Source organism: Phaenicophaeus curvirostris, chromosome 15, assembly GCF_032191515.1.
Source record: "Phaenicophaeus curvirostris isolate KB17595 chromosome 15, BPBGC_Pcur_1.0, whole genome shotgun sequence".
NCBI lineage: Eukaryota > Metazoa > Chordata > Aves > Cuculiformes > Cuculidae > Phaenicophaeus > Phaenicophaeus curvirostris.
Window position 1 is genome coordinate 9145647 of NC_091406.1, and position 25800 is coordinate 9171446.

The window sequence follows — 25800 nt, forward strand, 5'->3', positions numbered from 1 at the left end:
TACCCTCCCTGGGGCAGAGCAGGGCACCCTGGTGTCACTGCCAGGCACCCCAGAGGGTGTACGGGGAGGGGGTGCATCTCTGTGTCCCCCCTCAAGATGTTTGTCCTCGTTCATCGTCCTGTGTGCTTGTCCTGGTCCCACAGCAGGGACTGGACCCCATTGTCCTCTTGCAACGCGGAGCACGGCACGGGGCGTGAGTTTGAGTTTACATCCCACACCACCCCGTGTTGGATCAGACCCAAACCTGGGCACAGACTCTGGGTGGGACGAGGGACACCCGGGCAGGATGAAGTCCTGGCAGAGGAGGGGACCGAAATGTCCCCCATCCCCTGACCAGGGCAGGGTCTGCAGGGCCAAATCCTGCTGATGTTTTTTCCTCTGGCTGCTCTCTGCTCGGCCAGCAGCTGCTCTCCCTATTGTGATTTTGACACCCAGCACGTCCCCATCCCCACCGGGGCTGGCCAGGGGGGTCACGGGGAGCATCCTCCCCTCCCTGCCAGGAGCCTTCATCCCAGGCCAGATGCATCCTCCTCCTCTCCTCACCGGGGCACCTCAGGGCTGGCAGGAGAACAATAGCGAGGAGGATGAGTAAGATGGTCCCCATTGCCTTGGCAACGCGCGCACGAGGAGTCAAGCAGCTGCCTGAAAAGCGCATCCTCCCTCTGCGGAGGGGGCCGCCGGCACAGGTAGCGTGGCAGCCCCCTCCCTTGGCGCCACGGCCCACCTCCCACGCCGGCACGGGCAGCGCCACGTGAACACACCGGGCTCCTGCACCTCCACCAGCGTGCCGATGGCTCTTGTACCCACCGAGCAGGCAGGCGCATGGCATGGCCCGGGCTCGGTTCCGTGATGTCCAGAGCGTTGATGCTCAGTTATGCCTTCAAATGGTGGGACAGAGCCAAAAGGACCTGGCTGAGGAGCGTTACCCCTGCAGGGATGGGTTTCCCGTGGCTGCTTGCTGCTGCGCCGCCTTTTCACGCGTGGCTGCCCGTGTTCTCCGCAGGCAGGGAGGCTGAGCTGATGGGGTGCTGGCAAATAGAAGCGGAGGATGCCCGGGGGCACCAGGCTCCCATTGCCAACCACAGCCGTGTGTCCCACGCTGTCCCCTGGGCTCCCTTCCCTGGGCCAGGCCATGATGCCGGCGGGAGGATCTGTGGGTACCCCAAGTGCTGCAAGTGCCTTGGGATGACAGGGATGTTGCCAGGAGAGCCAACAGCATCCTAAAAATAACTCTGTCTTCCCAGCTGCCATGGGAGCTGGGGGAGACCTGATCCCTGCCAGCACCCTCTGCGCCAGGTGCCCCAAAACAGAACCTGTGCCCAAGGTTGACCTGCCCAAGCCCCTGAGATGTTCCTGGGTGCTCACACAAGAACAGCGTGGCCGGCAGCACCCCCTGTGCATTCGACTCAGCCTAAACACCACAGACTCGCTGCCCTAAGCACACCTCAAAGTGGTAACAGTTCTTCTGCGTCTGAGGGGTCCCAGCCCCACATCCCCTCACCTGAGGCTCTTGCCGTGCTGGCGTGTGCTCTTTGAGGTGCCGTCATAGCATCCATGGGATGACTGGCTGGTAGGAGCCTGTTTTCCATTCTGTGGGGATCTAAAGGAGCTGGTCTAGCTGAAGCATTGCTGATCACCTATTATAACTGGATGCCGCTGTTTCAGAAGAGTCAAAGCCTTTCCTGCAATGCCTCTATGCCATTTGCGGTAAAAAAGGCACGGACTCTTCATTTATTCTCTCTCCTTTCCCAGGGGTTCATTTCAGCAGCTCAATTGGCATCAATGAAGTAAAAGTCCTGGCTGCATTAATGACATAAAAACAGGCTGGAGAGGGAAGCACAAGGGGAACATAAAGCGTGTGGTGACTTGGGCACGGGATGGGGCTGTGATACCATGAGTCAGAAAAGCTCCTTAGATGCTTTGAAAATCTGAAGCGCTCTGGAAGCGCAGGATGTTCCTCTGGGCAAGGATGTTCGAATACACCACTGGCAGCCCGGGATGTTCGTGTTAATCAGGGAGTGTCAAGCATTGTACTTCTCCGATGCAGCCTCTCTGCCTGGGTTGTCATGGAGTCAGCTCTGGATTTTGATGGTGCTGGCAGGCTCGGTGTCTGTATCCTGTCCTGCCTTCAGCTCTGCTCCACAGAGTCCACGTGGTGTTGGTAGGAGCTGTGTGTGGTGTGGGGAAACAGCTGGCTCTTGCGTGGGTTCACCAAGGTCACAATTGCTGTGGTCACCTCCTCCTCCCCCTGGGGAGCAGGTGGAGAATATCTGTCTGCCTGACTTGGTCTTCTCCAAATGTTGCTTTTGGTGGTGCCATGATCAATCCAAGAAAACAGTGAGTTCACTCCTCCCTTTGTGCCACCGACAGCCCATAATTCCACTTGCACAGCCCTCCCTTTCCATGTGTCTCAGTGATGCGCTCTGACAAGCAGGGAGAGGCGTTTGGAGTGAGTAACACTCTCCCAGTGACTGCGAAAAGCAGCTCGGGGCAGGGAGGGTGGGGATGGACTGGTTTATGGGTCAGTGCGTCTGTCCACACACACGATGAAGGAGTCTGGAGCACAGACGCCACTGCCTGCTGTGCTGGGAGAAGGTTCAAATCAGCGAGAGGTCAGGAGGCAGTGAGCAAAGGGACCAGGAGTTCACACATCTCTTTTTTTTTTTTTCTTTTGGACCCAGGGTCCCCAGCTCCTGTGAATTAACTCCCTGGAGATGTCAGGGTGTGCCTTGTGCAGGACCCACTGCCCTGGTGCTCTGCTCCCTGCTCCCTGCTCTGCTCTGCCTGCCCCAGGGAACTCAGGTGCAGCTGAGCACAGCACGGCTGGGCAGAAATTTCAGGGATATGGTTTAAAGGCAAATAGGAATGGTTGGACTCAGTGATCCAAGAGGTTTTTTCCAACCTGATGATTCTACGAGTCTATGATTCACCTGCACTTTACCTTCCATTCCCACTGGCCTGTGCCATCGCAGGGAAGAGTGAAGGCTTCTCCTGCCTCGGGGAGTGATAGAGAGCTTGGTGGGTGCTGACCACAAGACAAAGACCTCTACATTCCCTCCTTACTTGAAAGTGTTGGGTAAGGACACAGCAATGACCCTGACAGCCAAACACATTCATGCCCGAGGGAAGCTGGGGAGGCCGTGGTGCTGCCCCCCAGGAACCTCTTGGTGTGCCCAAGGACATGACCAGCCTGTGGAAAACACCTGGCTGTACACCTGCCATGAGATGTAGCAAAGCAATCAAATTGCAAAGATAGGATTTGACAGGTTTTTTACCCCCATAGGGCCTGGGATTGATGTGCTGGCCCCCGATGTCAGTACTGGGGCGCAGGAGATGTTCTGGATAGCTGATACCTACGCTCACCCACATGGTGAGGTGCCGTGTAAGCTCCAGCGGGGCTGGTCTGGAGCCTGGGATGCCATGGGCACTACAAGGATTCATGCCAGCGGCTCTTGCCAGTGAGTGGCTCCAGGTTAAGTTGAGGCTTAGGAGAGGGTGAGGGAAGTTGAGGCTTGGGGAAAGTCCTCTCTAGAGGACCTGCTCCAGGTGAGACCTTAACCTTTACCCTCCCCATCCTGGCCTCACAGGACATCAGTGCACAGGTATCTGAGACAGAAAGCCCATCAGCCAGGGAGGCATCCACAGGCAACGCTTCACTCCTGGCTGGCATTGAGAGGAAAATTGCCAGCACTGACTGCACCGGCCTGAGCACCAGCCTCCCCACAAGACCTTCGTGCTGCAGGCAAGTGCTCAGCCCAGCTACAGCTTTCAGGATCTTTCTGCCCTTCCTTTCCAGGAAAGCTTTCAGTCTCAGTGCTACCTGGACATGATTTCACAAGTCTCTTCTCACCTTGTGGCAGCTGACATGCCTTGGAGCAGTTTTTCAGACCTGCTGGGTGCAGAAGGCCAAGGATGCTGCACTGCTCACACTGCAGAAGGCAGAGCAGAGGTGGCCAAACAGGGGAGGCTCTACCAGTCGGGCTGCAGAGCCAACCCAGTGACCACGTCACACATCTGTCACCTCCAAACTGGCCGCAGCGAGCCATGATGTTGCCCACGGTGAAGGCGATGCCTGTGGGTGCAGCCCCCACCCCTTTGAGATGCTCTGTGGGTCCGGCCACACTGGTGTTGCCCAGTCTGGGAGCTCGGTGAGATCCTGGGGGTGCCAGCCCCAACTTACTCCCCTCCCAGAAGGGATTTTCTCTTCCCTGAAGCCCAGGGCCTGCTCACAGCTGCGGTAAAGTGCTTCCCCCTGCTGTAGCTCCAGGAGCTTCTGCTGCCCTCATCCCCTGCCCACTCTGCCCACAGCTCCCCTTTCCCTGCTGAGGCCACTGCAAGGGAGAAACCAGCTGGAAACCACGCAGCTGAAGTCCTGCCTGCAGCTGGCACTCTGTGCTCCCCTCCTAACGCCCGCTCCTCAACACAATCCCTGCCATGGGGAAGAGACTTTGAATCAAGGCTGCACCCGGAGCTGCTGCCCACAGTGCCCTCAGGAATCATCCCTTTCCTCTCCACAAACCCTTCTGCTTTGCTGAGGCAGCAGAGAGCGAGAAGGGTGAAGTCTTTGGCTACTTTGCGTATGATTTGCTGTGTTTAGGGGCTGGTTTTGCAGGCTCGGGAACTGGTGTTGCTTTTAAGAACTGTACCACGCTGGCGAGCGCTCTGGGGCAGACAGTGCGAAGTCATCTGTTCCTGTAAGAAAAGCCGAGCCCTGTGCCGGTGCCGCAGCAGCCGATCACAGCCCCTCGGTGTGAGGTGCAGGAGGATCGCTGGGATTGTGCCTGCGTGGTGCCCACCAAGGCACTGTGTTTCTTGTTGGACCTGCTTTATGTTGAGATTGAATCACAGAATCATAGAATCACCAGGTTGGAAAAGACCCACCGGATCATCAAGTCCAACCATTCCCATCAAACACTAAACCATGACCCTCAGCACCTCGTCCACCCGTGCCTTAAACACCTCCAGGGAAGGTGAATCAACCCCCTCCCTGGGCAGCCTCTGCCAGTGCCCAATGACCCTTTCCGTGAAAATTTTTTTCCTAATATCCAGCCTAAACTCTTAGAAGCTCTTAGAAGCTGAACTGCATGCTGTGCTTGGACCATCGCACCCAGGAGCTCTGAAGGTAATAAAGATGGGCTGAGCTAGAAGCCTTTATCCCACAGGCTCTTCATCCCAACCCTCTATCTAGCCAAGGAGATCTCTGTCCTGCAGGCCCTAGTCTCCATCCAGCCAAAACATTCCCCAAGAACTGCTATAGATCTGGGGTTCTTATTCGTGCTTCTCAGCTCGAGCTCCTCAGAGGGGCTGTTACCAGAGCAGTGGGGCAGTTGTCAGTGTTTTTCCCCATCACTTCCCTCTCCCCAGAGCATCTCCGCTCTGTGTTGCTCTAGGGCTTTGGCAAAGCAGGGCTGCACACCATGAAGGCGCTGAGGGGCATGGTTTAGTATTTGATAGGAATGGCTGGACTCGATGATCCAATGGGTCTTTTCCAACCTGGTGATTCTATGATTCTATGATTCTAAGCACCTGGATGGGCATGAAGCACACTGCTTCTGTGCTGGGGGGGCAGACAAACCCATTTACAATCCCAGAGGGATCAGTCCCAAGATATTAGAAGACTGTGGGCAGGCGAGTCGAGCCCAGTCAACTCAACTCCTGTTCTTAGAGGAAGTGTCAGTTCCTGGCTCTGAAATATCCATAAAGAAGGGGGCTGCCCCTCACCTTCTGCAGAGCCCAGCTCTGAGGGCAGTGGTCGATGCTGCCAAGCTGGGTTTCTTAGCGCTGTCCTGCTCATTCCACGGCACTAGAGTTGGCTTCCCAAAATGACGGCAACATCCTGGAGGCACCCTGCAGCATCCTCATCCCTGCCGCTATTAAGAAGCAGCTCACGGGGGAAGATGCACCCCAGGTGCCAGCAAAGGTGCAGACCACTCACACCGCACACTCCCAACAGGCGCTCCCTCCATCAGCGTGAGCGACAGCAGCCCACCCCAAGCTCCACTGCTGGCACCCAGCACCCCAGGGAGGCGTCACATCACTGCACTGACAACTCACCTGTCATGCCAGAGGGACGGAGACTGAGGCAGAGGTGGCAGGTCACGTAATTCAGGGGAAAAGGAAAGCCTGAGTCCTCCCCTTTGCTGGCAGAGAGCGAGGATTTTTGGAAGGACCTTGGCTGGCTCTTCTGTCATCCTCAGTCTTCACTGCTGTATCAGATCCTCTTCCCAGGGCAGGGGAAATGATGTCCTCAAAGGTACTGGTGTCACAGTGTTGACACTGAAAATCACATAAGAACGAACAAAGTAGGGGACTGCTAGGAATACCAGCTCCCTCCCTTCGATGTGAGCTCTAGGGACAGAAAAGACACGTGTGCTGGGACCTGGGACTGTTGCAGCCAAGATATTTTGCAGCCTGAGCTTTTAATCATTCTGCATGAAACCTGAGGTCTGAGCTCATCCCGAACAGCTTTGGTGGGGAGGCGAGTGCCCAGACCCCTGCCACCAGAAATGCAGCAGCAGCCTCAGTGATTTCTTCTTCCATTTCTCCTACCTATCTCATCTCTGCTCTGCCTTTGCTCTCAGACGATTGCAGAAGCTGCCAGTGGCCCCACCACATCGGCAGCACACAATATATTACTGCAAAGAAGCGTCCTGGTTGTGCTGGCACGGAGGAGATGGTGGGTTTGTGACTATTAGGGCCACACAGTGTTGTCACCTCCACAGGTGTGGATCCAGCCGGGCTCTGGGATCAGGCAGTGCTGATGGTGGTGTCTCTGTCAGCTCTGCCCTCAGCTCCTGAGCACATCTTAGATGTTGGTTTCCCTTCTGAAGCCTCCTGGTTCTTGGGGGCAGCGGTGATGGAGACCATGGGGCTCCTGGCCAGCGTTGGGATGTCCTGCGGCCACTGAAAACAGCAAACCATGTCACATCACGGTGGGTGCCAGAGCAGCTGGTATCTCGGCTCAGAGGCACCACGGAGCCACTGTAGCTCTAGGATTCATCCACCCCAGTAACCTCAGGAGGGCAGAGCCCAAGGCTATGGTGAGGGACCCGAGGCAGAAGAGGAGGAATCCCCAGACGGGTCATGGGGTCTCAGGGTCGCCCTACACAGCAAATTGGAAGCATGTACTGCCTTTGGCAGAGTGTGTATGTGAATGCAGGTGGTAGGACTGCTTCCTTCTTCAAGTGCCTGAAGAACCTGAACCAGGTTTGCTCCAGCTACCTCAGCTTCAAGTACATGTGGGAATCCAGCTGCCACTTCTTGCAGTGCAGCACAAGCTGGAGCAGTGGCTTGGCAAGGCCAGAGGGGAGGTTCCCAGGGTTCCAGGCCTGTGTAAGTGTCTACAACCACGGAGGGTTGTTCTGGCTCACTTGTTCATGTTGCCAGACACTCCTGTCTGCACATCCAGTGCTGAAAGCTGAGCTTATGGCACACGCAGGTTTCTCCGTGCCACCATCCCACCAGCAGAGGGCAGGGAGTGGAGAAGCTGTGTGGTGCTATGGCCCATCTGAGGGTGCTGCAGGGAGTCCCCAGGGAGCCAAGCCTTGTGCAGAATCATAGAATCACCAGGTTGGAAAAGACCCAGCGGATCATCGAGTCCAACCATTCCTATCAATCACTAAACCATGTCCCTCAGCGCTTCGTCCACCCGTGCCTTAAACACCTCCAGGGAAGGTGAATCAACCCCCTCCCTGGGCAGCCTGTTCCAGTGCCCAATGACCCTTTCCGTGAAAAATATTTTCTTAATGTCCAGCCTAAACCTCCCTTGGTGGATTTTGAGGCCATTCCCTCTTGTCCTGTCCCCTGTCACTAAACCACCTGCAGTGGTCTTCCACCAAGTAGAGGGACCGTGTTTGATAAATGGATTTGAGGGGCCAACCTCTAGCTTCTCCCACAAAGGATTCACCATTCTCCCTCTCAGAGAAGGACATGGTATATTTGGGACTGGCCACACCATGGAGCAGTCAGCCAAGCCGCCTCCACTGTCTCCTGGCTCACCCACGCCTGCCGTGGGGCCCCTCGCAGGGCTCTGTGCTCGGAGGGCTGCACCCTCCCATCACCCCATCACCAGTCTGGTGGGTCAGCACAAGCCCTGGGTTCGTCTTCCCAACGGTGGCTGTGTCCACACCTTGGGTAAAGCCTCATGCTCAGCAGCGTCCCTCATTTCTGCTGGGTACCTGCCCTTCTCTCCATCCCCCTGCGCCTGCGTTCCGCGTTTGCAGGGTTGCTCAGGTGAGACACGGGGTGCAAGATGCTGCCAGCCCGTCTGGGTTGGGGGGACTCATGCCACCCCTTGGGGAAGCAGCCGTGTGCCGTGCTCAGCAGCATGGGGGGTGTATGTGGAGCCCACCCATAGGCGCAGGATCAGTCCCCAGGGAGGTGCCAGGAGGCTGAGGGGAGACCTCATTGCTCTCTACAACTACCTGAAAGGACGTTGTAGAGAGGAGGGTGCTGGCCTCTTCTCCCAAGGGACAGGGGACAGGAGAAGAGGGAATGGCCTCAAGCTCCGCCAGGGGAGATTTAGGCTGGACATTAGGAAAAAATTCTTCACAGAAAGGGTCATTGGGCACTGGAACAGGCTGCCCAGGGAGGGGGTTGAGTCACCTTCCCTGGAGGTGTTTAAGGCACGGGTGGACGAGGTGCTGAGGGACATGGTTTAGTGTTTGATAGGAACGGTTGGACTCGATGATCCGGTGGGTCTCTTCCAACCTGGTTATTCTATGATTCTATGAGGGCTTCTCCAGACCTGCTTGTATGTGGCTCCAGGTCTTACAGAACAACTTACTCGGTCGTTTGGTGTGGAGGTGACCTCTTCCCCTTTGGATGATCCCAGGACCTGGCCTGGTGCTTGCACACATGCTGCTGTCTGCACCCTGCGCTCTGGGTCCTCTGCCCACCCCTCAGCCCCAGACCCTCCCAGCACACATCAGCCTCGCAGCTCTCCTCTCCCTCCAGCAAATCACGACCACGGCTGCAAGGAACAACCTGGACCAGAGAACCACTGCTTACCTGTGTGATCTGAAGGTGTTCACCGTGTGCCATGAGTTCACCCACTGACACAGCATCCGACAGGGCTGCCTGGGTGACACGGTGAGGGTCACCGTCCTGCTGCACAGGGGTGCCCGGGACACCACGTGCTGAGCAGAGCGGGCACCCTGGTCTCCATAAATGGTTGGTTTGAGCCCATTCTCTCCCTGCTGCCTGGCTTTCAGCCCTCCAGGGCAGGGGGCTCTTTTCCCCCACACCCCCTCTGCCCCAGCCCCTTTACAGCCTCCTGGGCAGCTGTGCTAGTGCTGGGTTGGGTTTGCTTGCTCACAGCTGGCAGAACTGGACAAGGTAAGTTAAAAATGGAATTAGCTGGAGGGTAGGGGGCAGCTCACAGCACAGCCAGCCACAGGAACAGCCGTTCTGGTTCATTTAATAGCACAAGGTGGGTGCTGCAAGCGCTGCTGCAACTGGCGCAGCCACGGGGAGCAGAGCCAGGGTGGGGATTTGCAGGCATCAGCAAACCTGTTGTGTGTCCGTGCTGACGGCTGCAGCTTCACTCTTTGCTGGCAAAGCTGGTGAGCCAGCAGGGGTGGGGGATTTGATCTGATATTCATGGCAGGGAGACTCAGCCCGGCCTCTGGCCTCAGCCTGTGCCGCACTCAGGGGGCTGGAGGTTGGCTGGAGACTCAGGCTGGGTTGATGGCTCTGCCTTGGGGGAGATGAAGGCCCAAGGACTGTGCTCTGGGGTGGTCATAGTACCCCGTGCCGTGGGGGACATCACTCAGTGGTGCCTGGCGGTCACCTCCCCTTGAGGTGGTCCCAGTGTGGCTGAGTGAGCAGTGGGTGCCAGCAGCATCCCCGGCCCCTGGTGGGAGCAGGGTCACGTAGGAAGGTGAGGACAAAACAGGGGAGAGGATCTTTGCTCTGCACTTGTAGAACAAGACAAGAGTCTCTAGGAGGTACCTCACTAACAGCAGTACCTCTTGCTGCAGGGAGGACTGGGGAAAGCCTGCGCCCAGCACCTGACCCTGCTCTGCTTGAACAGCCAGCATCTCATAGAATCATAGAATGGGTTGGGTTGGAAGGGACCTTAAAGCCCACCCAGCTCCAACCCCCTTTCCACGGGCAGGGGCACTTCCCATTAGATCAGGGGCTCAAAGCCCCAACCAACCTGGCCTTGAACACCTCCAGGGATGGGGCAGCCAAAACGTCTCTGGGCAACCTGGGCCAGTGCCTCACCACCTTCACAGGAAAAAATTTCTTCCCAAGGTCTCATATAAATCTCCCCTCTTTCAGCTGAAAACCATTCCCCCTTGCCCTGTCTATGCACACCCCAATAAAGAGCCCCTCCCCAGCTTTCCTGTAGGCTCCTTTAAGTACTGGAAGGCTGCTCTAAGGTCTCCCCAGCTTCTCTTCTCTAGGCTAAACAGCATCTCCTGGGAGGGAACCAGTGCTTGAGCTCAGGACTGGGTCTGGCCCTGCCCCAGCTCGGCGTCCTCAGCCCCGAAGGGTCCCCGGCATGCAAAGCCCTGCAGCCAGCCCACAGGAGGTGGCACAGGGACACTGCCTGTGCCCAGGGCATGGCTGGAGGCGCAGGGACCTGCTGCTGATGGGGACAGGAAAGCATCTTGTCCTCACAAGGACCCAGTCTTACCCATTCCCCCAGCCAGAAGGGGTCAATTAGTCTGCCCAAGCCCCTCAACTCCTGCTGCCAAAGCAACACCCGTCTCCGCAGGGAACCCACAACCAGCACCAGGGGGACTAGAGACAAGAGTTGGCTTTATTCACGGACACGAGGCCAGCTGTGTCACTGGCAGCTGCCCTCGTATTGCACATCCAGCGATGGGGGCAGGGGGATATCCATGCCACGTCACAACACAGCATCGGCACTATGGGACCTCAGGGGATGCGCGGGCACCGCCACCACCCAGCAGGATGGGGAGCGGGCTCGTGCGCCAAGGGTTCACAAAGGCAAAACACCCGTCCACCCATAGATAGAGAGATAGATATATAAAAAAAAAATAGTTCCACGATGACCAGAGCAGAACCACGGGGACACGCGTGCAAGCGAAATGTACAGCAGCCCGCGAGCAGGTAAACATGCTTTGTACAGACACAGACACGCTGGGACGCAGCCAGGGTTTATGGCGCTGGGAGGGATACAGAGCGATAAACCCGGGCTTGACGCACACACACGCACACACGCGCACACACCAGCCCCTGTGGGCAGCGCCCGCCGCTCGGGCACACACCGGGGCTCAGAGGCTTGGACACAGCGGGTTTTTCTCACTGCTAGACATGGTACGGAGACACAGACACAGTCCCTTGGAACGGAACTGGAGGAAGAACTTGTGAGCGAACAGGGCACCCCTGCTCCCCCCTGGCATGTGGCCACTGGCCAGGGCCGGCTGGGGAGGAGCAGGGGCTACCAGCCGTTCGTTGTGCTGCTGGTGGAAGAGGCGAGGATGGGGGTCCATTATGCCTCTGGCTCGTATTCCTGGTATTCCTCCTGCAGGGTGGAGAAGGAAAGAGCTGGTGAGAGAGCTCAGGTCGGGTACAGAGCCCCTGTCAACCCCAGCCCCACACCAGCCTCCATTCAAGGCTGCAGAGCTGCATACACGGGGCACTTGGAAGCTTTGAGCACTGGCACCTTGTGCCCTCCACAGTGCCCTGCACACCCCTGCCCATCCCATCCCCTCACCTGTGGGGGCTCCTCATAGTTCTCCCCCTCCGGCTCCAGCAGCGGCTCAACCAGCGGCTCCTCAACAGCCTCCTGGGCCATCTCCTCCGGCTGGGGGAAAACAGGAAGGATCAGTCCATGCACATAGCCCCATGCACAGCACCTCCCTGTCCAGCGATGCACCTGGCATGCTGGGGGTTCCTTTGGTGGGGGGGCAGCAAAGGGGTGGCTGGCAAGGGCACATCCAGCTGGGAGGTGACAGGCAGGAGCCCCTGGGGGAGCAGGACCTGGCTGTGTAGGTCCCTGCATCACTCCCAGCAGGTGATGATGCTGGCACCATGTGGGCCCTGGCAGGCTCCAAGCACCTGGGGGGTCATAGGAGCATCCTGCACCCCTGGCAGGGGATGGCGGGACTGGGTAACCCCTCCCCAGGGCTGGCAGAGCAGCTGGCAGGAGGGAAAGGGGGGCAGCCGATCCCCCTGTGCAGCGGCGGTGACGGCGGTGGCCTCATTTCTTCAGCTGATGCTATTTTGGGCTAAGCTGGAAGCCAATGGCTCATGGGGCGGCGAGATGGGATCCTGCTGCCCCTCCCCGCCCCTCTGTTCCCGCAGCTGTCAGGTCACCTCGCAGCCGCTGGAGCGACGCGCTGCCAGCCCCGCATCGCCAGCCGCCATGCAGGAGCTGGCACACGCACACGTCCACAGCGGCCACGCGTGCAGCCAGCTCCGCGGGGGCAGCAGCGCCTGCCTGCCCTGGGCACCAGCAGGGCGGCTGGGGACCCTTGGGACCCCTCCCACAGGGTCGGGAAGCAGCTAAGGGGCTCCCAATAAAGCTTGGGGACGTGCCAGCCTCCCAGCTGGCATGGCAGTGGCTGGGGGCGGGGCAGGGGGGTGTCTCACCTTCAGGTCCGCAGGGAATTCCTCCTTCTTCACCAGCCCAGTGGCTGCTGCAATGTTGCCAGCACCGGAGAAGGCTGCTTCACCCAGCTGGGATGCCTGCTCCTTCGCTTTCTCAGCCACTGCAAGAGCCAGAGGTGCCCGTCAGTGCCCCCCAGTGCCAGGGAGGGGTGCCCAGACACGGCTCCATGCCCTGCACCACCTCGGGGGGGCTGGTGGGGAGTCACTGGGGAGGATCTGGCCCTCCCTGCCTCCCCTCTGGGGCGCTGGGGAGGGGTCCCAGCTGCCACTTTGCAGCTGGGCAGGGAGTGTGAACCGCCGCCACAAATCCTTCCTTGCAGCCCCTGTTATATAAGAGGCTTTAGCCGGGTGACATCAGCCCCTCAATTAGCCTCTGATCTCGTTAGTGCGGCGGACAGCTCGGGGCCAGAGGGGTTCTGTGGCGGGGAACCGGAGGGGACCGTACCTGAGGTGACGCCTTGCACCACGCCTTGGGTTTTACTCCCTGGGGGCAAAAAGAAGACAGAGACAGGGTTAGAGGGGCAGGGGGTCCAGCTCTGCCACGCGCCCTGCCCAGGACCCTGGTGGGACCCTGCAAGCCAGGGCAGCGCCTTGCGTGCATCCCGACCTGGCCACGCTGGGAGAGCTGCTCGCGTCCCTGCAGGAGCCCAGGCTCGGGCACCACAGGGCCCAGCGCGGTGCCAGGGCACGGACAGGCCGTGCGAAGCCTCCCACGAGAGCCGCCATCCGCACCCGGAGCTGGTGCCAATGCAGCACGGGACACCCCGCAGCCAGAGCAGCCGGGGACCCGGCGCTGCCGCCGGGCACACCGACCCTGCCAGGCCTGCGGATGCCAGGACCCCCCTGCGATGGGGGGAGAGGCAGGGGCTGGGCAGCTCCTGCAGCACGGGGAGCGCCGGGAGCTGCTGGGTCCCATCCTGGGGTCCCGGGCAGGAGCACCCCCAGCCCTGGCCCCGTGCCGGGGCTGCAGCCTCCCTGCCAGCGGTGCCCCGAGGGCACGGAGGGGCTCCCGGCCGGCTGGAGATGCTCTCCGGGGCACGGTACCCCCCGAAGGGGACAGTCCCCATCCCCGCGGGTCCCTCCGCTCCCGGAGCATCCCCAGCTCGGAGCCGCGCGTCCCGGGGCTCTGGTCCCACCCCGGAGGACCGCGGGGACCGCAGCGGGACGCAAGGGCAAAGGCAGGAGCGGGCAAGGACAGGCGGAGGGGGGCATGCGGGGAACGAGCCGGGGTGGGGGGGGCAGGCTGGCCCTTACCGACATAGAGGACCCCCTCCTTGGTCTTCTCGGCGGCCTCGGCCACCCCCTGCTTGGTCTTCTCGGCGGCGGCGACCACCCCTTCCTTGGCCTTGGACAAGCCCTTCATGAACACCTCCATGGCGGCTCTGCGGGGAGAGGCCGCACGGCTTCACCCCGCCCCGGCCCCCCCCGCGCCGCTCCCGCCCGCCCCGCGCATCCTCCAGCATCCTCGAGCATCCCCGCGCATCCCAGAGCATCCCCGCTCATCTCAACGCATCTCAGCGCGTCCCCGAGCATCCCCGCTCATCTCAGAGCATCCCAGCGCATCCCCGAGCATCTCAGAGCATCTCAGCGCATTCCCGAGCATCCTCGGCCCCGCCGCCCTCCCGACCTGGCTCTGTGGCGGCGGGGACGGGCGGGCAGGGCCGGGCCGGGCCGGGCTCAGTGCGGCTGTGCCGGGGCTGCGCGGCGCCGCGATGTGCGGGGGGGACCGAGCCGAGCCGAGCCCGGCCGCCCCCGCCCCGCACCGCTCCGCACGGCACGGGCACGGCCCCTCCCGGCGCCGCTCGGCATCCCCGGGACGGTCCCGGCACGTCACACCTTGTCCCCACCGGCACATGTCGCGATCCCATCCCACACTGTCCCCGCGCTATCCTGTCCTGGTCCCCATGGCATCCAATCCCCGTCCCATCCTCTCTCTGTCTCATCTCATCCTGACCCCATCCCACACTGTCCCCACACTATCCTGTACTGGTCCCCACCACCTCCGACCCCTATCCCACCTTCTCCCTGCCCCGTCTCCTTCTAGTCCTGACCCCATCCCTTCTATCTACAGGCTGTCCCCATCCCAGCCCTTCCACAAGCTACCCTGTCCCTAAGCCATTCTCATCCCTTCTGTCCCGATCCCAACCCCTCCTCATGTCCTCTTCCCACCTCATCACACCCCATCCCAGCCCTTCCACAAGCTACCCTGTCCCTGTGCCATTCTCGTCCCTCACTCTATCCCGATCCCAACTCCTCCCCATGTCCTTTTCCCACCTCATAACACCCCATTCCCATCCCACCCTGTCCCCGCTCCATCCAGTTCTGATGCCATCCCCTCCCCATCCCTTTCCACTCCCATCCTGTTATTCCCATCCTACCCTAATCCCATCCTCCCCAGCATATCCCATCCCCAACCCTACCCTGACTGCCCATCTGTGTGTCATAGAATCATAGAATAACCAGGTTGGAAGAGACCCACCGGATCATCGAGTCCAACCATTCCCATCAGTCACTAAACCATGTCCCTCAGCACCTCCTCCACCCGTCCCTTAAACACCTCCAGGGAAGATGACTCAACCCCCTCCCTGGGCAGCCTCTGCCAGTGCCCAATGACCCTTTCTGTGAAAAAAATTTCCTAATTTTTTCCCATCCTGCCCTGCCTCTCCCACCACGCTGAACTCCCCCCCACACTGTCCCCACCTTTCCACATCCTGCTCCCCCATCCTACCCTGATCCCCTGCCCTCATCCCCCAGCTCCCCACCCCAGGGAGGGGATCCCCCGTCTCCCTGCTCCCCAGCAGGGGCGGCCCAGCCGCTGCTCCCCAGCAAACCTCCCTCCAGCTGCAGCTGGGGCTGCTGCCTAATCCCACCCGCCTGTGAGCATTTAAGAGCCAGGGGAGGCTGGGAGGGCCTGTGCTGAGCCAGGATGGCTACTGGGGGGCAGGTGAGTGCTCGCCCTGGGGGCTGACTTGGAGGAAGGTCATGGGCACCCCTGCCATCCTCTTGGGGCTCCTGGCTCTGGGATGCATGTCGTGTGGTGGAGGTGGATGGTGGGGGGGGCTTCTCTGCTGTGGGGCTTCTTGGGATGTCCCTTCTTCCCCAGTGGAGGCAAGAGGAGCGGCGAAGGAGGTGGAGGAGGTCTCAGCAGCAACAGCTGCCCCTGGCACAAAGCCTGGTGAAATACCCTCTGCAGAACAGGTATGGGGGTTCCAGCCGTGGGCACCCTCCCTGAGTGCAGGGAGGGGGATGTTGTGGCTGGAGAGGGGGGCTCCAGCTTGGCTAACACGTGTCTCCCCTTGCTCTCCAGGTGGGCGCTGTGGTTCTTCAAGAATGAAAAGAACAGGTTGTGGCAGGCAAACCTGCGCCTTGTCACCAAGTTCAGCACTGTAGAGGATTTCTGGGCGTGAGTGTCCCGTGGGTGGGCAACGTGCCCCTTCCAGAGAGGTCCTGGTGAGAGGGTTTGGGCTGGTTGATGGTGCCTGGACTCCCTGAAGCACCCATTCTCACCTGTTTCTGTGTCTTGTTTCTACCTGATGCAGGTTATATGACCACATCAAGCCTGCCAGCAAGCTTTCATGTGGCTGCGACTATTCCCTCTTCAAGGTGCAACCTAGTCCCTCCCCAGCACCCACTGCAGCATCCAGTGCAATGGGGACCACTGGGTGCTGATGGGGCTGGGGGGCTGCCCTGCTCATGGGGCTAGGGGGAAAGCCTGACTGGGTTTTTACAGCTCCCTGAGCTGCCTCTGGCTGGGTGCTTGGTGCCTCTGACCACCTCCTCACCCACCCCTAGGACGGCATAGAGCCCATGTGGGAGGACAGCCAGAACATGCGTGGTGGCCGCTGGCTCATCACCCTGGCCAAGCAGCAGCGACACACCAAGCTGGATTGTTTCTGGCTGGACACGGTGAGTGTGGCCCCGTTTGGGCTGGCCGGCACAGTCCTGACAGCGAAGTTTCCCCCGGCAACAGCTCTGAACCCCAGCAGGGACTCACCTGGGTGCCCCATCTCCTCCCTGCAGCTGCTGTGCCTCATCGGGGAGATGTTTGATGACTACAGCAACGAGGTGTGTGGGGCAGTCATCAACATCCGTGCCAAGGGGGACAAAATTGCCATCTGGACCCGGGAAGCAGAGCACCAGGAGGCCGTCACCCACATCGGGTAACACAGATTTGAGGGGCTGGGGGGCTGCAAGGAGCCAGGTTTGAAGGGAATGGGGTCCCTGGGCAACGAGGTGATGGGATAATTGATGCTGCCTCATTCACACAGCCCCTTCCCTCCTCCAGGCGTGTGTACAAGGAGCACCTGGGTCTCTCGCAGGAGGTCACCATTGGGTACCAGGCGCATGCAGACACGGCCACCAAGAGCAGCTCCCTCACCAAAACCAAGTTTGTGGTGTGACTGTGGGATCCTCTGTTCTCTTCCACAATGAATGGTTGCAGCTGAACATGGTCTGTGTGTCCAGGGCTCTGTTATGCTGGGGGGACCCTTGTTTGTGGTGTCCCCTGGGAGGGGGGTGATGCAGTGCCATATATTGTACCCACTGCTGGGTGAGTGGTGCTGAGAGCTCAGAGCTGGCATTGCCCATGCATCACTGTGGGCTTGGGGCACTGCCTCCCTCAGTGCCTGGGATCGGTGCTCCCCTCCCTGGAGTTGCGGGGTGTCCCTCTGCTCAGGGGGAACCCTGGATAGTCCCCAGGAGGATGAGGAGGTCCGTCCTCCCCCAGCCGAGGCACATGCACAGCTCACTGCCCTGTGCGCCTGGATCTGAGAGGGGGTACCAGAGCCCAGCTTGTCTGGGTCAGCTTAACTTGACGAGCTGCTCGCTATCTCTCCCAAACCTTCTCGAGATAACCAGCTCTCCAGTCAAGGACTGCCCAGCGCTCCTGCAGGGTCACTGCTGAGGCTGCAGTGCAGCAGCATCCCCACGCTGCCCACTGCAGGCGGTGTTTGCTCACGTCCCCTCCCATAGTCACCTGCAGCACAGGTGTTGTGAAGCTTTATTGCTTCCCAAGGATTTATTGGTGCCAGACCTGTTCACAACCCCAGTCCTTTGAGCCCTATGAGTTTGCTGGCTCCTCCTTTCCAGAACCCATGTCCTGTGCTGTCCATCCTGGCACTGGCTGCAGAGGGGGAGACCCTCTTACTCCTCCTTCTGCTGCTCCAGCCCAGCCCATGCTCCTTTAATATTTTATTTGTCTTTTTGACTGTTGGGTCTGCCCTTTCCCCTTGCCTATTCTGTTTCTTGAGGTGGAGCTGCCTGCACTGCTGGCCTCACTGCAGTTCTCCTCCAGGAGGAGCTTTCATCCTCACCAGGAGCACTTGTACAGTTCCAGCTCAGCCCAGAGCTGCACCCTGCCCAGGGCGGCATCTCCAGCCCACCTGCACCTTCCTGTGAGCCCAGAGCCGGGGGCACTTGTCCCTTGTGGCTCAGCGCTGCCCTGGGGTTCGCAGAGACTTGGTCCTGTCGAAGGGCAAGGTCTTGACTAAGTCTTTACTGCTGCAGCTGGCTGAGGTGTGTCCGGCTCAGCCCCGTAGGTGGTGTGGCTGCAGCACCCTGGGCCCTTGGGTGCCTGAAGTGCAGCCCTGCAGGGTTTGCTGGAGCGTGCGGAGCCGTGTCCCTGAGCCTCAGCTGCTCTTCCCCAGGGCCCCCAGCCCTGCAGCACCCCTGGGGCAGCTGTGCCAGGGCTCCTTCTGCCCTTCACCTCCCCTCCTGCTTCCATTGGGACCTGGAGCTGTTTAGCCTGGAGAGGAGGCTGAAGGGAGAACTTATTGCTCTTTACAACTCCCTGGAAAGTGGTTGTAGTGGGTGGTGCTGGTCTCTTCACCCAAGAAATGGCCTCAAGTTGTGCCAAGGGAGGTTTAGAATTGGGTATTGGGAAAAATCTCTTTACCAAAAGAGTGGTGAAGCACTTGCAGAGGCTGCCTGGGGCAGCGGTGGTGTCCCCATCCCTGGGGGCGTCAAAGTGTGTAGATGTGGTGCTTTGGCACATGGTTTAGTAGGTACAGAGGCGCCGGGCTGGCAGATGATGATCTTCAGGGGTCTTTTCCAGCCTCAATGATTCCATAACTCTATTATTGCCCCCTGTGCTGGGCTCACAGAGGTGAGAGATGCTGCCAGAGAGGGGAGGTGGGAGCTTGTTCCTGTGTCCCTGCATCTCATGCTGGCCACGGGCAGCATCTCTGTGCAGCGATGAGACGGAGGGGACCCCGCTGTCCCCTTTCGGGGCAGGAATAAGACGGAGGGGACCCCGCTGTCCCCTTCTGTGGGGCGACAGGGGCAGGGTACCGGGGACCAGGAGGGGAGGAGACAGCAGCAGCTCGGAGCGGGGCTGCGGAGGAGGGATGCGGGCTGGGGCTGCCGCCTGCACTGTCGGGCACTCGCCACGCGATGGCGCCGCTCGCCCAGCCCTGGCCAGCTGCGGCTCCTCGGGGCTCGCTGTCCCCCCACCCCGGGGTGAAGGGCAGGCAGGAGCCAGGCGTGGGGCACGGGCTGTGGGGCTGGAGAGGAGATGCTGAGACCCAGCGCCCCAAGAATTTGTCCCCTTGCCCCCACAACAGTGGCTGCGTAAATGCAGGGGGATATCACCTCTCCCTCTGCCGCTTCAATTTACCCCCTTTGCCTGGCTCTGGGCGAGCCCCCTGCCACCCTGTCCTGTCGCAGCGTGGGGTGCCCCACGCTCTGGGAAGCCAAGGTGACCCCGGGTTGGGGGGGGGACGGGGGCTGTTGGTGGCAGAGGCTGCTGTGCGCTGCCCTGGTTCATTGCCATGCGTGTGCAGCTCTAGTGGGATTTCATTAGATTGGAAAAGTAATAGGGGCCATTTATCTCCCTGGCTTTATGGGCTCCCTGCAGCCCCACCAGGCCAGGGATGGAAAGCTGGTGGCATCCACCTGAAGCCCCCACTTTGGAGATGTGGTGGTCTCCAGACTCGCCTCCTGCATCCTGGGGTCACTGTTCGAGGGGGCTGAGAGGTGGGGAGCACCCAGGGATGCTGTAGGTGACCAGGAGCCACCCAAGGAGTGCGGCAGTGCCAGAGCTGCCCCCGGCCTGTCTGAGACTGGGCAGCTGTCCCAGCTGGCAGCCGAGCTGGCAGCCCTGTCAATAATGATAATTAAAAATTAATACTAATCAAAAGGGAGAGGCAGATGGCAGCAGACATGCGGCAGGGCTGCAGGTGGGGGCGGGGGCCACTGAAGCTTGCAGAGATGATGACGAGAGGGGTGGGGGGCGATGAGGTGCAGTGGGGCCAGGAGGGTCATTGTGTGGTGGCGTCCAGTGAGGATGAGGATGCAGGGTAAGGGATGCAGATGTGGGGCCAGGGCTGCTGTGGGGCACAGCAGGGATAAGGACAGCAGCACAGCACCAGGCTGTCACGTTGATGAGGACCCATGTACAGCTCTCCAGGTGGGCAGCGCAGGTTGGTGGGGCTCGGTGTTCGCCCAGGGTCACCTTGCTGGCAGCTGGCATGCGGCCAGGGCCGGGTGCTCTGGGTCTGCACCTCAGCTCGGCAGTCTGCCAGCCTGGCTTCTCCCTGCACCACCAGTGCTGATGGCTCCAGCAGCAGGGACGGATCCTGTCTCCTGCCCCTAGCATGTGCCCAGTGCCAGGCTGGGTGCAGGCACCCATTCTGCTCTGACTGGTGGGTGCTGCAGGGTTAAAATCCCCCAAAGTAACTGGGGAAGGAGCTGCTGGCTCCCAGGCGCGTGGGCCGGTGCAGAACAGGCAGCGCTGCCTCGCCGGGGGAGTGGGCAGGCAGCGCAGCTGCCAGTGCTGGAGCCGTGCCACACGGTTCCTGGGCTGCCTGCACCCACCTCCCTGTCCCACTGCCCAACCGGGGACCAGGGGAATGCTCTGGGCCCTGGCAGGAGGGATGTGGACATGCAGGGGACCTCCAGCCCTGGGTACTGTTCTCACCCTTGACCATCCTTAATGCAATGGGCCCCCCACAAGGTGCCCTGTGCCCTTCCTGCCCAACCTCCTGGGCCCTGCTGAAGGCACATGTTGTGTTCGCCCTCCATCCACAATCCTCCTGCCATGCAAGGAGGGGTACCCAGGGTGAGGGGTACCTACAGCGCACCGTTGCTATGACAACCTCCCCAGAGACAGCAGCCAGTGCGGGAGAAGTGGGAGGCGAGGGGCTCATAGACACCCCCTGCACTAGGGCTGCTTGGTGGTAGGACACAGTGGCTGCATCCGTGGGTCTCACTTCCCAGCCTTGGACTCTGCCTGTCCCATCCTGCTGTCATAGAATCATAGAGTCACCAGGTTGGAAAAGACCCATCAGATCATCGAGTCCAACCATTCCCATCAATCACTAAACCATGCCCCTAAGCGCCTCATCCACCTTAAACACCTCCAGGGAAGGTGACTCAACCACCTCCCTGGGCAGCCTGTTCCAGTGCCCAATGCCCCTTTCCATGAAATATTTTTTCCTGATGTCCAGCTTAAACCTTCCCTGGCAGAGCTTGAGGCCATTCCCTCTCATCCTGTCCCCTGTCACTTGGGAGAAGCGCTGTCCCTGCAGTGTGGGGTGGGTAGGCACAGTGGTATTTGATGCTGCGTTTACACCTCTGGGTTTGCATGGTGGGTTTGGCAGGGGTGGGGGAGTTCTGCACGGAGTGGAAGGGGTTAAGTGCCGGCGGGGCTGTCCCCAGTGCCAGCAGCAGAGGAGGGGGGACAGGGGGACAGCATCTCCTGCCCTGAGCCGCTGGGAGCCGGTACCTGAGCAGGGTCCCTCGCTGTCACTTCTCATCTGCGTGATAGTGGCAGCCGGGCTCCTGCAACACGGCTGAGCACTCTCCTTGCCCCGCGGGGAAGGGCTGGCGCTTCCCGCTTGGTGGAGGGAGGAGGAGGGTGGGATGGGGACAGGGATGGGGACAGAGCTGGGAGCCGTGTGACCTGGCTGCGGGCAGAGCTCCCTGTGCCCCACTGCCCACCGTCACTTCGGGGTTCGCTCTGCTGGCCCCATTCCGTGCCCTGGGTGCCCCCCTGGCTTGGTGATGTGTCCCCTGGGCAAGGTGCCATCCCCAAGCTGCCCCTGAGCCCCCACTGTGGGCAGGAGGCAGCCCCTGCCTGCAGTCCTGTCCCTTGCCCACCTCCTCCACCGACTTGGGGGGACCAGCGTGCACCCCCCTCGACAGAGCTGCATCCCAGCAGCTGGGAAAGAGGGGGTCCTCTAGCACCCTCACATCCCCCAGGAGGACTGACTGGTCTCCCAGCTCTGAGGGAGTAGCTGCTGGGGCCCAGGGCACACAGCAGGCAGTGCCAGTGATGCTTGTCCTTTCCCCCCCAGCCCTGTGCGCCCCAGCGTTCCCTTGCAAGGGCTGATAATGCTCCAGCCCCCTGCCAGGCTCCCTGCCCACCCGCCCCAGCCCTCTGTCGCTGGTGTTTTCCAGGCGGTCGATGCACCCATCGATCCCACACAGCTCCTCCGGCTGCTCTCCCACCGCCCTGCTAATTAATTGGCTGTTGCTGCAGGAGCACCAGACACCCCGGGTGCCCGGGCTGCCTGCACCCTGCCCTCTGCCAGCTCGCCGCCCCTGCCCCACACACGCTCCGGAGGCCCCACAGGAGCTGGCATCCCCCTCGGACCCACGCCTGCTCCACAGAGCAGGGGTCTGTGCCAGGATGGGGAGGGGATGGCGAGCAGCACGGGGTCTCTTTCAGTCCTGCCTGTTGCTCATGTCCAGAACTCCCTTCAGGGCTTGCGATGGTGCCCACCCCAGCCAGGTGTGGGGACAGGGACTGGGACGCTGCCTTTGTGCTGGGCTATAATGAGATTTCTGCTTGGCTGCCTGGATAGAAAATCCCAGCTGCAGGATGCAAAAAGCCTCTCTGAGCCCTGAGAGCCTCCTGCCCACCCTGGGGCACAGGGGCACCCGCAGTGCTGCCAGGGGGAGCATCGGCAGCAGCTCTGGCCAGGAGCACCTGCCGCGACGGCTGGCATAGAATCATAGAATCATAGAATCACTAGGTTGGAAAGGACCCACTGGATCATCGAGTCCAACCATTCCCATCAATCACTAAACCATGTCCCTCAGCACCTCCTCCACCCATCTTTTAAACAACACCAGGGAAGGTGACTCAACCACCTCCCTGGGCAGCCTGTGCCAGTGCCCAATGACCCTTTCCATGAAAAAAATTTTCCTAATATCCATTCTGAACCTCCCCTGGTGGAGTTTGAGGCCATTGCCTCTTGTCCTGTCCCCCGTCACTTGGGACAAGAGGCCAGCATCCTCCTCTCCACAACCTCCTTTCAGGTAGTTGTAGAGAGCAATGAGGTCTCCCCCTCAGCCTCCTCTTCTCCAGGCTGAACAACCCTTGTAAGACTTGTTCTCCAGCCCCTTCACAGCTTCATTGCTCTTCTCTGGACTCACTCCAGAGCCTCAACATCCTTCTTGTGGTGAGGGGCCCAGAACCGAACACAGGATTCGAGGTGCATGGGACGCACAAGCCAGCAGCTTCACTACCCAGCCATCCCACTGCCTTCCTCCCAGCACCCCAGTGCCTCTGGCCACTGCTGCTCTCCGATGAGGTGCCAGCGCTGTGGCACCGTGTCCCCAGGACCCGTGCACACATCATGGCACTGCCCTGTGCCCCAGCCCTTCCAGCTGCCCCCTTTCCTTTCACAGCAGCAGGAAATCCATCTCCTTAAAAAGCGGGGACTGGGTGCAAGGAGCAGGCTGTGCCGGGACAGGCTTTGCCGCGTGTCTAACTGGAGCCCTTTCTGCCGCCGGCGCCGTGCGCTGTTAATCTACTCTTGCAAATGGCTAATTTTGAAAATCCTCTTATCAGAATTAGGTCCTCAACATCCATATTTATTTACTTTCCATTTTCATAATCTTTCTGTTCCTCATGTGGCTGGGTTGTTCTAAGGCTCCTGGCTCCACTTCCGAGCATCCCTGCGCAGGATGAGGCTGAGGATGTCCCACGCTGTCCCCACGCCGTGCCCCGCCACGTGTCCTTTGTGTGGCACACGTGTTCCTCACATTTCCAGCACAGCACAGATCCCATCCAGCACCGGGTTCCTGGTCTCATCCTGCTCACGGAGCTGTGCAGGATGCTTCGTTTACTCGTCAGCACCTTCCCCGTTTGTGACTCCATTAGGCGGGTGGTGGTTTTGCTAATACAATGGTGTTTAATAGTCGACTTCTTTAAATACCACAAATGGATGGGGAGGCAGCGCATAGGCGATCCATTATAAATGAGCTTAAATATCTATTTAAATATTTGATGGGAGTTTAGAAAATCTCAGGGCTGGCCTTGCCCAGGGCTGCCGGGGCTGGGCAGGAGGGCAGGCGTGGCACAGGCTGGGGCTCTGCCGCATCTGGTGATGGGTCGGAGCTGTTTCTCCTCAGCTGGACGTGGTACCCGGGGTATGTGGTGAGGGTGGAGCGGTGACAGGGCAGTGACATCCCCAGGGAAGTGGCAGCCACAGCCCAGGGAGCCCAGGGATTGCCACCTACCGAGAGGTGCCCTTCCTCCAATCCAATTTATTTTGGGAGAAAGCTCTGGCACAATGGCCACAGCACACAGCTGAGCCATAACCATGGTGCGCTGGAGACAAGAATTAATTTTTAATTCTATCTTAATTACTCTGAGTGATAATCCATTTACAGCGCCCAGTGGGGCCAGCGGTTCCGGCGTCCCCCAGGGACTGCAGCGGTGGTGGGACACCCAGGAGCCAAGCACTCTGCGCTGGGGGCACCAGGCTGGGCACCACACTTGCCTCCTCAAAGCCCCCAAGTTCCACAGCTCCCCACGTGCTGTGACCCCTCGTGTCACCCCAGTGAGTGGTCAGGGGTCCCGGGTGTCCCCATGGCCACCAGCCGGGCTGGCACAGCAGCAGCAGCAGCGGAGCTTGGGGCTCCGGTGGTTGTGAAGCAGGATCTGGCTCATCCACCCCCTCAGCTCCTCCTCAGCAAGAGGGAAAGGGAGCTGAATTGAAAGTGATCTCCCCAATCTGTATTAATTAAAGTCTATTAACTCATCAGCGCGCCCTGCTGCTTCCAAACTGAAGGCCCGACCGCACAGGAGGGACACGCCGGGTGACACCAGGCGGCCTCGGAGCGGCACCCGCGTGGCACACTGCGAGCACACGGCGAGGGAACCTGGTGAAGCCGAGGCAGGACCAGGCGCCCCTGGCACCCCGGGTGGGCGCAAGGCAGGGCGCGGCGAGTGCCCGGGTGGTGGGAATGTTGTCGCTGGCATCACCGACACGGTGCCAGGAGTGGGAGCTGGAAGGCGTCCCGGGAGAGAGCGGTGCAAGGAGCAGATGGGGACCCCGAACCTCTCCCCCGCCTCGTCGCCCTGAGGCTGCGCTGCGCTGGGTGCGCTGGCTGCCAACCGCAGCGGGTACCCACTCCTGGCCCTGTGCGGCACCTGGCCAGGGGTCCGGCTGCCCTGGAAGCCCGGGCTGAGGGTCCCATGGGTGCGGGGGAGCTCACGGTTCCCATGGCAGCCCCCCCGGGAGCTCACGTGCGGCGCGGTGACTTCAGCAGGAGCAGATGGAGCCGCAAGGAGTAAAAACATCCTGTTTCCATGCAAATGCCATCAGTAATAACGAGGCAGCCTGAAGGAAAGTGGTTATCGCTGTTGCGGGGCTCAGGCTATGGAGATGGGGGTCTCCTCCGCCGGCTGAACCCCACTGGTGCCCAGGAGGGCTGTGCCGGGGCTCGGGGCACCACCTGGGGCAGTGTGGTGGGACAGGAGCGGGCACCCAAGGGTGCCACCCTGAGCACCAAGCCAGTGAGTGACCCTCAGCAGAGAAAGTCCCCTGAAGGGGGATGACAGGGGGGGATAGCTCTGACCCTCCCCCTTGGCTCTGCTGGTGGTGGCCTTGGCTTTGTCCGGCACCACCACTGCTGCGCCGGAGAGGATGGCGGATGTGGCACAGCTGGCGCCACCGGGGAGAGCCGCGCTGGCTTCGTACCCGTTTCATCTCTTGAAGGCGTCAGAGCAGTTATTAATTGTTCCTGGAGCTGCTAATGAGATTATCGCTGTGCGGCGCTCAGAGCCACTGCTTGGTCCTGCCCCTTCGCAGACCCCATCCTGAGGACCGGGGGGCTGCTCAGCGCTGCTGGCAGGGGTTCTACCTCCCACAGAGTTCGGGGAGCAGCTCGGGTACCCCGACAAAGCCTCAGCCTCCCTGTGCCCCTCGCTCCGTGCCCAGCAGCACCACTGCTGGGCATCTTGGCTGGGTGGCACCAGCTCCT

The 25800-nt window shown here is 60.4% G+C and overlaps 2 protein-coding genes across 3 annotated transcripts; one reads left to right on the forward strand and one right to left on the reverse strand.

The window, feature by feature from the left end:
- Positions 1-10750: 10750 nt before the first annotated feature.
- On the reverse strand, positions 10751-14345 carry SNCB (synuclein beta). The gene is made up of 6 exons (XM_069869329.1): positions 14213-14345; positions 13840-13967; positions 13031-13069; positions 12568-12686; positions 11690-11779; positions 10751-11497 (listed from the first exon to the last, which is right to left on the reverse strand). Exons 2-6 carry the CDS (start codon positions 13958-13960, stop codon positions 11465-11467), a joined length of 402 nt encoding a protein of 133 aa, XP_069725430.1. The 5' UTR covers positions 13961-13967; positions 14213-14345; the 3' UTR covers positions 10751-11464.
- Positions 14346-15393: 1048 nt separating this feature from the next.
- On the forward strand, positions 15394-16992 carry EIF4E1B (eukaryotic translation initiation factor 4E family member 1B). 2 transcript variants are annotated; one of them, XM_069869326.1, is made up of 7 exons: positions 15394-15529; positions 15689-15783; positions 15893-15988; positions 16125-16188; positions 16378-16491; positions 16606-16745; positions 16871-16992. In XM_069869326.1, the coding sequence occupies exons 1-7, from the start codon at positions 15512-15514 to the stop codon at positions 16983-16985; spliced, it is 642 nt and encodes a 213-aa protein (XP_069725427.1). In that variant the 5' UTR covers positions 15394-15511; the 3' UTR covers positions 16986-16992. The 2 variants fall into 2 exon arrangements, with proteins under 2 accessions (XP_069725427.1, XP_069725425.1); XM_069869324.1 differs by having other exon boundaries at positions 16378-16745.
- Positions 16993-25800: the final 8808 nt, after the last annotated feature.